Source organism: Bison bison, unplaced genomic scaffold (assembly GCF_000754665.1).
Source record: "Bison bison bison isolate TAMUID 2011002044 unplaced genomic scaffold, Bison_UMD1.0 scf7180017864498, whole genome shotgun sequence".
NCBI classification, from domain to species: domain Eukaryota; kingdom Metazoa; phylum Chordata; class Mammalia; order Artiodactyla; family Bovidae; genus Bison; species Bison bison.
Window position 1 is genome coordinate 3,888,328 of NW_011495057.1, and position 11,881 is coordinate 3,900,208.

The 11,881-nt window shown below is 36.8% G+C and overlaps 1 protein-coding gene across 2 annotated transcripts in view; it reads left to right on the forward strand.

Annotated features, from left to right (window-relative positions):
- The window catches only part of IMPACT (impact RWD domain protein), a 30,963-nt gene extending 19,304 nt beyond the window's left edge, over window positions 1-11,659 (forward strand). Inside the window, exons 7-11 of one of the 2 annotated variants that reach the window (XR_824245.1) lie at window positions 2,831-2,904; window positions 6,117-6,207; window positions 7,541-7,675; window positions 8,939-9,399; window positions 10,692-11,659. Coding sequence is in view for 1 of the 2 variants with exons in the window: in XM_010828937.1 (XP_010827239.1) it covers window positions 2,831-2,904; window positions 6,117-6,207; window positions 7,541-7,675; window positions 8,939-9,007 (369 nt within the window). In the remaining variant the exon portion in view is untranslated. Of the gene's footprint in view, window positions 1-2,830; window positions 2,905-6,116; window positions 6,208-7,540; window positions 7,676-8,938 lie in introns of both variants that reach the window. The other variant, XM_010828937.1, reaches the window with a different exon arrangement.
- Window positions 11,660-11,881: the final 222 nt, after the last annotated feature.

Here is an 11,881-nt window from a genome sequence, read left to right on the forward strand (position 1 = left end):
TTGACTAGCCGGACCTTTGTTGGCAAAGTAATGTCTCTGCTTTTCAGTATGCTATCTAGGTTGGTCATAACTTTTCTTCCAAGGAGTAAGCGTCTTTTAATTTCATGGCTACAGTCACCATCTGCAGTGATTTTGGAGCCCAGAAAAATAAAGTCTGACACTGTTTCCACTGTTTCCCCATCTATTTCCCATGAAGTGGTGGGACTGGATGCCATGATCTTCGTTTTCTGAATGTTGAGCTTTAAGCCAACTTTTTCACTCTCCACTTTCACTTTCATCAAGAGGCTTTTTAGTTCCTCTTCACTTTCTGCCATGAGGGTGGTGTCATCTGCATATCTGAGGTTATTGATATTTCTCCCGGCAATCTTGATTCCAGCTTGTGCTTCTTCTAGCCCAGCATTTCTCATGATGTACTCTGCATATAAGTTAAATAAGCAGGGAGACAATATACAGCCTTAACGTACTCCTTTTGTTATTTGGAACCAGTCTGTTGTTCCATGTCCAGTTCTAACTGTTGCTTCCTGACCTGCATACAAATTTCTCAAGAGGCTTACTCACTTGTTAAAAAATCATTTGTCACATCACATGGGAGTTCTGTAAAACCTGGCCTGATTTGTTGTTACCCAAGTAGGGGGACAGTAGACAGACTGGTTGAGCCCAGTCTTTCCAACCTGAATTCCTTTTCCTTTCAGCTTTCTGATTTTAGGTGACCTGATAGCCACCAAAGGATATCATTAGGGAAACTTTTCAGTCAAAAATGGTATTCATAGTTCTATGTCTTTCTCAATCTCTTCAGCAGAATTGTTTTCTTCTTCCTTGCTGCTATAATCTACCCTAAACTTTATGAATGTAAGAGACAATTTCAGTATACCTATGAAGTTAAATTAACCAGAGAAGTCTTAGAATAAGCATCAGTCTTCTTCCCTTTGGTCTCTCCAAGTTCTTCTAAAGCCCTATGTATAGGAATATAATTTTTTGCACCAGGTTGCCTTTTAATTCTCTGTTAGTCTCTGGAAGAGGAAGTTCTTTTCTTCATTAATTTGTGATCGGGATAAGAGCTTCTGGCACAAGCTTCTGAGCTGTTCTCTCAGAAACCCTGTTTTTCCCTTGGCCATTACTTATAATCTTGTTGCCAGAGTCCTTAGACATTCTATTCTGAATCTCTTCATCCTGGATCCCTTTTCCATTTCTGATTATAGTCACTTAGACTTACAGGATCATAATTTGTGAGACCTGAAATAAATCTCAGAGGTCAGTGTCTACTTACTTTACTAATCAGGAATCTGAGTCTGAGAAACACAAAATTGCATTATTTCTGATCCAAATTGGTCTCCCCCCGTCTCTAACTCAGTCTTCCCTACCTCCAGTTTCATCTGTGCCTCTTGCCAACTGCTTTTCTGGAAGATCTGACCACGTGTCAGATACTCTTCCCCCACATACTCAATAATCTTTGCTGATTTCCTTGGGCTACAAGGAGAAATTCAAACACGTTATACAAGTCACTTCGTGATATGATCCTGCTTTAATCATCTGATACATCTGTCATTACATTCATACTCTGAACGCAGAGCTACATAAAACTGTTGGTCAGTTTCTGAACCTTCTCTTTTATGTCCCTGCTAAGGTTACCAGGATACCTACCTAAATTGGAATTTCAGATAAACATTATTGCATAGGTCATACTTATAATAAAAATATTTTGGTTTATCTAAAGTTCCATTTCAGCTAAGTGAGAGTCACTCAGTCATGTCTGACTCTTTGTGACCCCATGGACTATGTAGTCCAGGGATTTCTCCAGGCCAAAATACTGGAGTGGGTAGCCTTTCCCTTCTTAAGGGGATCTTCCCAACCCAGGAATTGAACCCAGGTCTCCTGCATTGCAGGCGGATTCTTTACCAACTGAGCTATTAGGGAAGCCCAAAGTGAAAGTTGCTCAGTCATGTCCACCTGTTTGTGACCCCATGGGCTGTACAGTCCATGGAATTCTCCAGGCCTGAATACTGGAATGGGTAGCCTTTCCCTTCTCCAGGGGATCTTCCCAATCCAGGGATCGAATCCAGATCTGCATTGCAGGCAGGTTCTTTGCCAGCTGAGCCACAGGGGAAGCCCAGGAGTACTGGAGTGGGTAGCCTATCCCTTCTCCAGCAGATCTTCCCGGCCCAGGAGTTGAACCAGGGTCTCCTGCATTGCAAGTGGATTCTTTACCAACTGAGCTATCAGGGAAGCCCCCAGTTAAATTTAAGCATTGTTTATTTCTTCCTACTAAATCTGGTCCATCTGTACATGCTCTTTCCTCTGAAGGAATGACTTCTTCTTGTTCCACTCTACTCTTCCATTTTGATGCAGAATTGTCACTTATCTTTCAAATTCTGGCTCTTGTTAGGTCCTCTCTGAACCTTATTTCTTCCAGGGAGAGTTTAGTTTCATAAGTTTTGAAACATACCATTAGTCTGCACCTCTCACGCTGGTAAATTTTCAGAGCCATTTCTAGAAATTCTCATAATCTCATTTAACTTTTTCTCTACAGTATGGGGGAAATTTCTTATATGCAAGTACCTTGGACATGGTTACTGCTCAGATATTTCTTGAAAACTGGTGCTCAAAAATTCTAGAACTGTTTTTTTATACCATTTAGAGTAATTCAGTTTTGCCCCTAAAATGAGGAGAAAACTTTGGAAATGGCTTTTTCAAAATGTAGTTGATTCTTTAAATAACTGTTAATTTCAGTTCAACAGTATGTATATCAATATGCTTTAAGATTTTTTTTTTAGCATTTACAGAGCAAATAAAAAATATATATCAGTTTATTTATATTGTTGCTGCTTTTAAGGTGAAAATGGTTCTTGCCAAATTGTATGAGAATAAGAAAATTGCTAGTGCCACCCACAACATCTATGCGTACCGGTAAGTGATCATCAATCACTGCTTCAGCAATGTGCAGTTTATAAAAAAAAAAAAAAAAAAAAATGTGGGGAACAGATCCATGATTTAAAACAAACAAACAATTATGTGTTTTTTTTCCATTGTAAAAGTAATAATCATGTGTGAAATATTTGGAAACGGCAGGAAAAAAAGGAAAAGTTAACCGTTCTCTGCCATTCAGTGTAACTGATATTGTGAAATGTTTTCTGTCTTTTCTATGCAAAGTTTATTTTTTAATGCTTCATTCTAGTATCCAGGTTTTTCCTTAAGATAACAAAAGCATTTTTCCGTGTTGTTATATTGCTTTATAAACATTATTTTAATGGCTTTATCATATTTGGTTGAGGTTCCATACCACAATTTATTTAACCATTTCCTTTTTGTTTTAGTTTTTCATTTTTTAAAACTATTACAAAGAATAGTCCTGTGAACATCTTTGTATACTTTTTAGATTATTTTCTCAGGATAGGTTCTGGTTATTTCATATTCTTTTTTGAAATGAAACAGAAGTAGGTAAAAAGGAAAAAATGAATAGATTCCTGGAAGTAGAATTATCAAAAAATGTGAACATTTTTGAAATTTTTAATCCATATTACCAAATTTTTTCTGAAGTTTTTTTTAAACCAATTTATGCTCCCGTTAGCAGTGAATTTAGAGTGCTTCTTTCATTACACATCTTTGAGTATGAAGTTTTTATACAAATCTCTGCAAAATTTGTTGTAAAGAGATGAAGGGTGTATTTTTTAAAATATTCAAATTTATACAGACTTAACATAGTTTAGGACTAAAATAGATCAGAATATAGACATAGGAATTCGATGTAAACTTAAAATGTGATAGAGACTATCTGTAAAATTTAGGCTATCTAAAATTCAGAAAACTCAAAAAAATTATCACTTTTGATTGGGGAGTTTTTAATATTACTAAGTCACATCCCATTAAATGCCAAATCTTCTTAAAACCTATTTGTTACATAAGTCCCTACTTATTAGAGTATCAGGGTATAGAATTTTGGTGTTTTAGTGAGTTAGGGTCATCAATATAAAGTAGAGATTAGACTGTGCTTGCTCTCAGTGGTTAGAATGTGCTGTAAAAGTGTTAATAGGTATCATTCATTTAGTTCGCATCTTTATTGAGTGCCTACTCTGTGCACTCAATTTACATGAGTTAATTCTAATTATTTAAGTGATTGTGCCACTATAAAAAGGTGAACTCTTTCTAGATCACATCATTATTAAGTGGTAGATCTGATTTTGAGAATTTAATGCTATTTATCTCTTTTATTCTATTAATACATGGCTGTGTGGCTGCCCCTTCAACAATCACTGGACATGATATTGATTTTAAGTTATCTAAAAGTTAAATAATGTGCCAGATAGTGTATTTCAAGCCCCAGGTTTAAGTACTTGAGTATTTTTGCATATTGATGGTGATCAGTTATCACTTTTCACAGATGTCAGCTGACTGCATGTAGCAGCCCCTCCAAGTCACCCCCTTATATAATTGATATTTGGGAATGAAGGAGCTTAGCTTGTCATAATTGTGTGTCAGAGAAGACTAAGGTACAAAGTGGAGGCTTAAAGGACTCCACGGGGAGTTAAATAACTTGAATGTGGTCCATGGACTTTGTGTTGTGTGTTTTGAATGCTTAGGGTCCTTTTAAGGTTACTTCCTGGTTCTGGGGCTGTGTTCCTGCTTTGGCGTTATGGGGCACTCTTCAGGCCATTGGTCCACACAGGTATTGGATGCTGCATCATTGTCTTCCTGGCATGGGAGGAAAGGGTTAGTGAAAATGTCCATGGTACTTCTTTTTAAAATAAAACAAAACCTAACAGTACTGATTTATATAGTTAAATTTCTTCTTTTGTTCCTTAAAGTCAATCCCTGACTCCTTTTTACCTTAAAGTTGCCATATAAAATTTTGTTTAATAGTACTAACTTTCTTTTCTTGAAATCAGGCCAACTCTAAATAATAGTAGAGCTTGGTTCAGAGTGTGTGTGTGTGTGTGTGTGGTTCAGTGTGTGTGTATGAATGCGCGTGTGCTCAGTGGCTTCAGTCTTAGCCGACGCTTTGTGACCCCATGGACTGTAGCCTGCCAGGCTCCTCTGTCCATGGGATTTACCAGGCAAGAACCCTGGAGTGGGTTGCCATTTCCTCCTCCAGGGGATCTTCTCAACCCAGGGATCGAACTGGGTAGTAAATATTTACTGAGTAAATGAATGGATAAATGGATTGGTGGATGGATAGATGGATTGGTAGATGGAAAGATGGATGAATGAATGAATGAATGAATGAATATGATTGGTATAATAAAATTAATAAAGTTGACTTAGGTGTATAGATAAGGTAGTGTTTGGCTTTTTATCACAATAGCTGGAAAGATATCTTTGCTATATTTGCCTAGTCCTAGATAGAATATTACTATTTGTAGGGGCCTAAAAAATCCACTAGATGGCATATCTTAACTGGCACTGTTTTCTTTTTATACCTCTTACTTAGTTGCCAAGCTTATTCAACTATAGTGTAGCCCTATTTATTATCCCAGATGCTAACTTTCTAGATAATTTAAATGCGTAAAAACACTGTGACTTATTTCTGATACTGATAACTATCCAGGGGGAAATTATGGAGAAAAATTAATCTTACAGTCCTTATAGTGGGGAAGATAAATGCTTCGTGGCTAGAATAAGATGTTAGAAAAGTATAAAATATTGACTTAGGTTGGTTTTAGCACCTCCATCTTTTTTAATGTACCTTTTGTCTCCTTCACTAGAGATTGGGCTCTCTGATTACAGTATACCACCTGTTTCCTTTATACCATTGTTAGTGCCTCTTATGTGTAATGTTCAGACAGCTGACTCTCAGTAAACGTTTTTTAGTGACTACTCTCTCTAATCTCAGCTTCAAGATTAAAAGAAGCAGAGTGTCAGATGTGTAAGCTCACTTTCTGAAATTGTAGCATTTCTGATTCACAGGAAGTACCCTTGATTTTTAACTTTCCAGAATATAGAAAGGGAAGCATATTGGATAGTAAATCATCAGTAAAAATATAACCAATATATATCAAGAAAGATTTTTAAAAATAAATATGCTAATTTTGGAAGTAAATTAATGGCAACAAGTATGAAGGGGTATAACTTTTATTACAGTATTTCAAGGTTTCAAAGTATAACACTGTGATATGGATTTCTAGAATATACTGTGAGGATAAGCAGACCTTCTTACAGGACTGTGAGGATGACGGGGAAACAGCAGCTGGTGGGCGTCTTCTCCATCTCATGGAGGTAAGTGTGAGTTAAACCCTGTCAGTCCTGTTCTGTGAGCCGTAAAATTTCTCAACCAAACAGAGCTCCATTTAGGAATAAGTCAGTCAGTTATATGATATATATTGAGCCATATTTGGTTTTATTAGTAGATAATTTTTAAACATTGATTGAGAGACAATTTTGACCACTGGATATGGGGCAGAAAGCAAAAGGTTGATAACTTGTGCTGTGCTTTCAAGCTGTTCCAGTGATAGACAATAGAAGATTATCTACAGCTCTGGAAAAAGTTATCATTTTTTCTTCATGACAGTTTGCTCTCCTCTGTTTTCTCTGTTCTGTCTTTGTAAAACTCATGTTGGTTGGATATTGGACTTCTGGGTAGATCCAGAATGTTTCTTTTTTTAATTAAGTTGTCCATTTCATTGCTTTATGTTCTGAGACATTTTCTTGACTGCCTTCCAAAATTTCTGTTGAATAAAAATTTTTTTTTTTAGCAACCATATTTAATTTTCAGGAGTTCTTTCTTGTTCTCTATTTTTCCCTTTTCATAGTGTGCTTGCTGTTCTGCTTTTATGAATGCAGTGTCTTCTAAAATTTTTCTGAGTATACTAGAGTTTCTTTTTTCAGATGTTTCCTTCCTTAAATTTCTCCTTGTCCATTTTAGTTTATCTTGTCCTTTCTCTTTCATGCTGCTGGATTTTCTTCATCTGTCTGGTGATGATTGATTGCTCATTAATTTTAAGAATGGATTGATTTTTTTCCCCTAAGGTAGCTGCTGTAGTTTGTTCTGCCATTGGATGTAGTGGTTTGTTTTCTAACCAGGGCCTTCCCTTAATAGGAACTTTGTGGGGGTCAGGCCTGTAGACTGGTGGGCTTCATGTTAAGGGCAACATTTGACAAATGTCAAACTGTGGCAGACCTTACCGGTAGGCACCAGCAATTACTCATACAGCCTCAGTTCTATCTAGCAGTTTGTGCAGAAGCAGGTTTTGTGTTGCTGTTTGACGTAGGAGTAGAAACCTGCCTAAGCTCAGCTATTCTGGTTGAGGTTACCAAGAACTGGAACCTACTGCATGGCCTCCCTTTCACTCTGACTGGTGGCCCCCAGGTTTGGGATTTGAGGACACTGGAGCACAGTGATTGTTTTCCACATTCCTTTCTCATTCTAACATCTGTCCCCTCAGTTGTTACTAATCTCACTCTGCTCACTCATGGTTATACCATTAAAGTCAGGGGGAAATTTTATGTGCAATTTTATATGTGTGTGTATATATATTTTTTTCATTTTTCTTTAGAACTCACATTTGTCCTTGTCCATATCTGTATATAATTATGCTTCTGAAAATAACAGATTTTGAATGTGAGAGATGTCATGGTGGTGGTATCACGCTGGTATGGAGGGGTTCTGCTCGGACCAGATCGCTTCAAACATATCAACAACTGTGCCAGAAATATTCTAGTGGAGAAGAACTACACAAATTCACCAGTAAGTGGTTACTTACTGATACTGTGTCTAAAGAGTGTCTCACTGTTGCCTGTGAGATTGAAAGAAAAACATGAAAAAGAAAATTAAGAGTGAATTAGAATGAGTGGCATATATTGGAAGAACCATTGAACTAGGAAACTAGAGGCTTAGGTTTTGGTCAGAACAATATGATTGACTCGTGTGATCTTGGGCAGATTGGTTCATCTCTTCAGACCTTAATCTCGTAGATTCATGGGGTTTTATAAAAACCTTAAGACCAGTCAGTTTCCACTCCCTAAAGCTGAGGCCTGTAGAAGTTGTAGCTAATGCTACAGTGAACTGGATGGTCTTTAAAAACATCCATAAAATTCTAATATTCTCTGTTAGTGTCAAAGCATATCCCCTTTTCCCTGGCATGCCTTTAGATGCCTTCTCCCTTCATATTTTGAGGTTTTTGTTTCATATTTCAGATACATTCATATCTAATTCATTTAAATTTTGCTGCCTTACTTTGAAAAATAAACAGTAGATTAAAAAACATTAAGGGGAATTCCCTAGGGGTCCTGTGGTAGGACTGTAGGCTTCCACTGCAGGGACATGGGTTCAGTCCCTCAAGCTCTGCAGCATGGACAAAATATATATATTCACAGAAAATAATAAAATTCTCCAGGCAAGAATACTGGAGTGGGTAGCCATTCCCTCTCTAGGTGATCTTCCTGACCTACGGTCTCCTGCACTGCAGGCAAATTCTTTACTGTCTGAGCCACCAGGGAAGCCCAATAAAAAAGTAAGCTAATAAATAATATTGAAATAACTCAAATATAAATCTGTTAGATAACTGAGATAAATGTTTTCTTTGATTATCCTTGATTGTTTTGGAAATATTAAAATAGAGTGTGATAAGTGAAAGAGCCCTATAAAACGGAAAGATGGTACATATGGAAGTAATTACACTTTCACTATTCTGCGTATTCTATATGACTAGATTGAAGATTCCTAAGTGTAGGGATTTAAGATTCCTAAGAGCTTCCCTGGTGGCTCAGAGGTTAAAGCGTCTGCCTGCAATGCGGGAGGTCTGGGTTCGATCCCTGGGTCGGGAAGATCCCCTGGAGAAGGAAATGGCAACCCCCTCCAGTATTCTTGCCTGGAGAATCCCATGGACAGAGGAGTCTGGTAGGCTACAGTCCATGGGGTCACAAAGAGTCGGGCACAACTGAGTGACTTGACTTTCACTTTCACTTTTCAAGTGTAGGAAGATACTACATTAATTTACGTCTTTTTCAGGAGGAATCATCTAAGGCTTTGGGAAAGAACAAAAAAGTAAGAAAAGACAAGAAAAGGAGTGAACATTAACATCTGAAACTATATGAAAGGTTAATTTGCATATAATTATATACAAATTCCATGGTCATCCAAGAATATATTGTGCAGAGAGAGAATCCTGGACTGTTCAAGTCAGCCAATTCATTGTGAACACCAGCATATTTTTTGTTCTTTGGTTATATCATCTGCCAAAATAGAGAACTTGTGATATTTTCATGTGTGTTTCAGGCTGATTCAGAAGGATTAATTTGAAGTTAATCACCACTGCATCTAATTTTAGAAGGGTAACAGTTGCCCAGGGCAGTACCTGAGTTAACTGTCCATTTCATTACATGTCAAGTGCCTTTGTTAGGTGGGGAACAAGTGTCTCTAGAGGAACATGAATACCTGATTTCTCATCATTGGGATTCTCATTTTGTTAAGTGAGTATTACCTTTTACTGTTCTTTATGGTTTATTGGACTAGGGGCTCACTGAAGATTGATCTTCAAGAGTTTCTTCTTGTGATTTTAGTTCATAAGTCCGTCACCTTTCATCTTATATTGTTCATCATGGCGTAATGGATTAAGTGAAAATCCAGGAGTATACACCTGCAGTTAATGTGCTGAAGTGATAATTCATCTAACAGATTTGTTAGCTTAAGTGTTATGCCTCAGTTTTCTGTTGCAAATTGGTGTTTGTGAATTTTCAAAGTGATTTTCTAGTCTCTACTTTTTTGGTTAATTCTTGTACTGTTAAGCAATAAATATGGTGTGCCAGTAGTCTCCTCCCACCGCTGAAATGTATTGGTGTAATAGTCTGGTTTCTTCGAACAACCTGGAAGTACTTTTCTTGTGATCTTCATTGAGGAGTTAGAACTGTGCCACAACTGTGCTGGGTTAACGGGGCATTTGTGGAATGGCATAGAGGTGGCAGGACACCGCTGCTGCAGAGTGGCGGTGTGCCGTGTAGTTCTGTGAATGCGGCACACTTTTCCTGTTCATACTGCAGCTATCTTTCTCAACTCCATGATTTGTGGAGAGAAGGAACGAATCTTTGATGGGAAAAACAGAGAAAAATCCCTCTTTTTTCCCCCCCATTCTTATAAAATCTTCCTTTCATCAGTTTTTTATAAAAGTTGCTTTTTTCATTTGCAAGTTGTACAGTTTACCACTACTGCTGCTGCTACTGCTAAGTCGCTTCAGTCGTGTCCGACTCTGTGCGACCCCATAGACGGCAGCCCACCAGGCTCCCCTGTCCCCGGGACTCTAGGCATTTAGAAAATAAATTTATCTGTGAGGTATTATAAGTCATTAACTATTCCCTTTCAGATAATAGTTGTAAGCAACTATTAAAAATTATTAGTTAGTCACAGATTTGCCTGAAATTCTCTTCCAAAGAGAGGGAACAGAAATAAGGAAGCAGTTTGGAATGGTGCTGGAGCATGGAAAACATCAAAGAAAGGTGGACACACTGTTTTTTTTTCTATTCTCTAATGTTTTAATTTTAGGAGATCCAACATCTTGACTTGGGATTTTTAATTAGAATTTAGTAAACTGCTTTACTCTAGAATGGATTCTGAGAGGTAAAATCTAAATTACGTTTGTTGTCAGTGTGTTTAATTGTTGCAACCCATATTTATTTAAAACATTTACCTCAAATTCCTTGAAAAAATATGTTTTATGTATTAACTGTTAAAGAACTTAAAGGCTATTAACATTAAAATGATTTTACAGTTTTGGCCTGTCAAAACCTGTCAAAGAAGATAAAAAACAGTAAGAACTGGTGCTACAGAAAAATGTGAGTTAATTTTTCTGCAACACCAAATTTGAATTTCTTTCTAGCTGTTTTATCTAACATTTATTTACATCTTTATGCTGCTGCTTCTAAGTCACTTCAGTTGTGTCCGACTCTGCGACCCCATAGACGGCAGCCCACCAGGCTCCCCCGTCCCTGGGATTCATCTTTATAGAAAACCTTTTAATCTCTGATCCCATTTTCCCTTACTTAACAGCAACAACAACAACAACTTATTTTTGCTTCTTTTATTAACCACATTTTCCAGACTAAAAAAACTCTAATATCCTTTGCCCAGTAAAAAGGAGAGATCCAGAAGTCTCCAGTTATGGAACCTGAGTTATTTCACACTCTTCATTATGGACCCCTAACTAGTTATAGTATCCTTTTGTCTATTTAAAATTTCTCTCTATTAGAAGGTTTTCAAATTCTCCAAATAATAATTTTCTATAGCCAGATCTATGCTGTGGCATATTTTATAGTATATTGTGTGAGTTAAAAATATTCTCCATATGCCAGTATGAAAGAGCCAGTAGCATCTACTTTTTAAATGGAATAGCAGTATGATTTGGAGGTATATATCATGATACAGAGCCTATTTGAAGAGAAATTATATCAAATTGATCACAACCAAGAAAGAATAGCATGAAGCAGATACTGTTTGGAAGGCAGGTAAAATTTATTGTGAAAATTCTATAGCCACTTGTAATTCCACTGTCTAGAGATAACGTTATTAACATTTGGTATGCTTCTATTTTTTTCCTATGCATGATTTTGTATATATGGCTATTTTTCTTTCCATAAAAATGGTATTAAACTGTATATACTGTTTTGTATCTTGCATATTTCATATAGAGGTATATTGTTAACATTTTCCCATGTCAATAAATATTCTTCTATGGCTTAATTTCTTATGGCTTTGTCATATTCTATATTCTGGGTACATCAAAATTTACTCACCATATAGTAAAAACTAGTTTCCAATAATTTAGGTTTTTTTCCAATTTCTCACTATTATAAACTATTAAGGGTTCTGTGCCAGATACGGGGATGAAGACCAGATACATATTTCTAACTATAAATACAATACTACAACATGTAAAAACCATTCTTAACTCAGGAGGCAAAC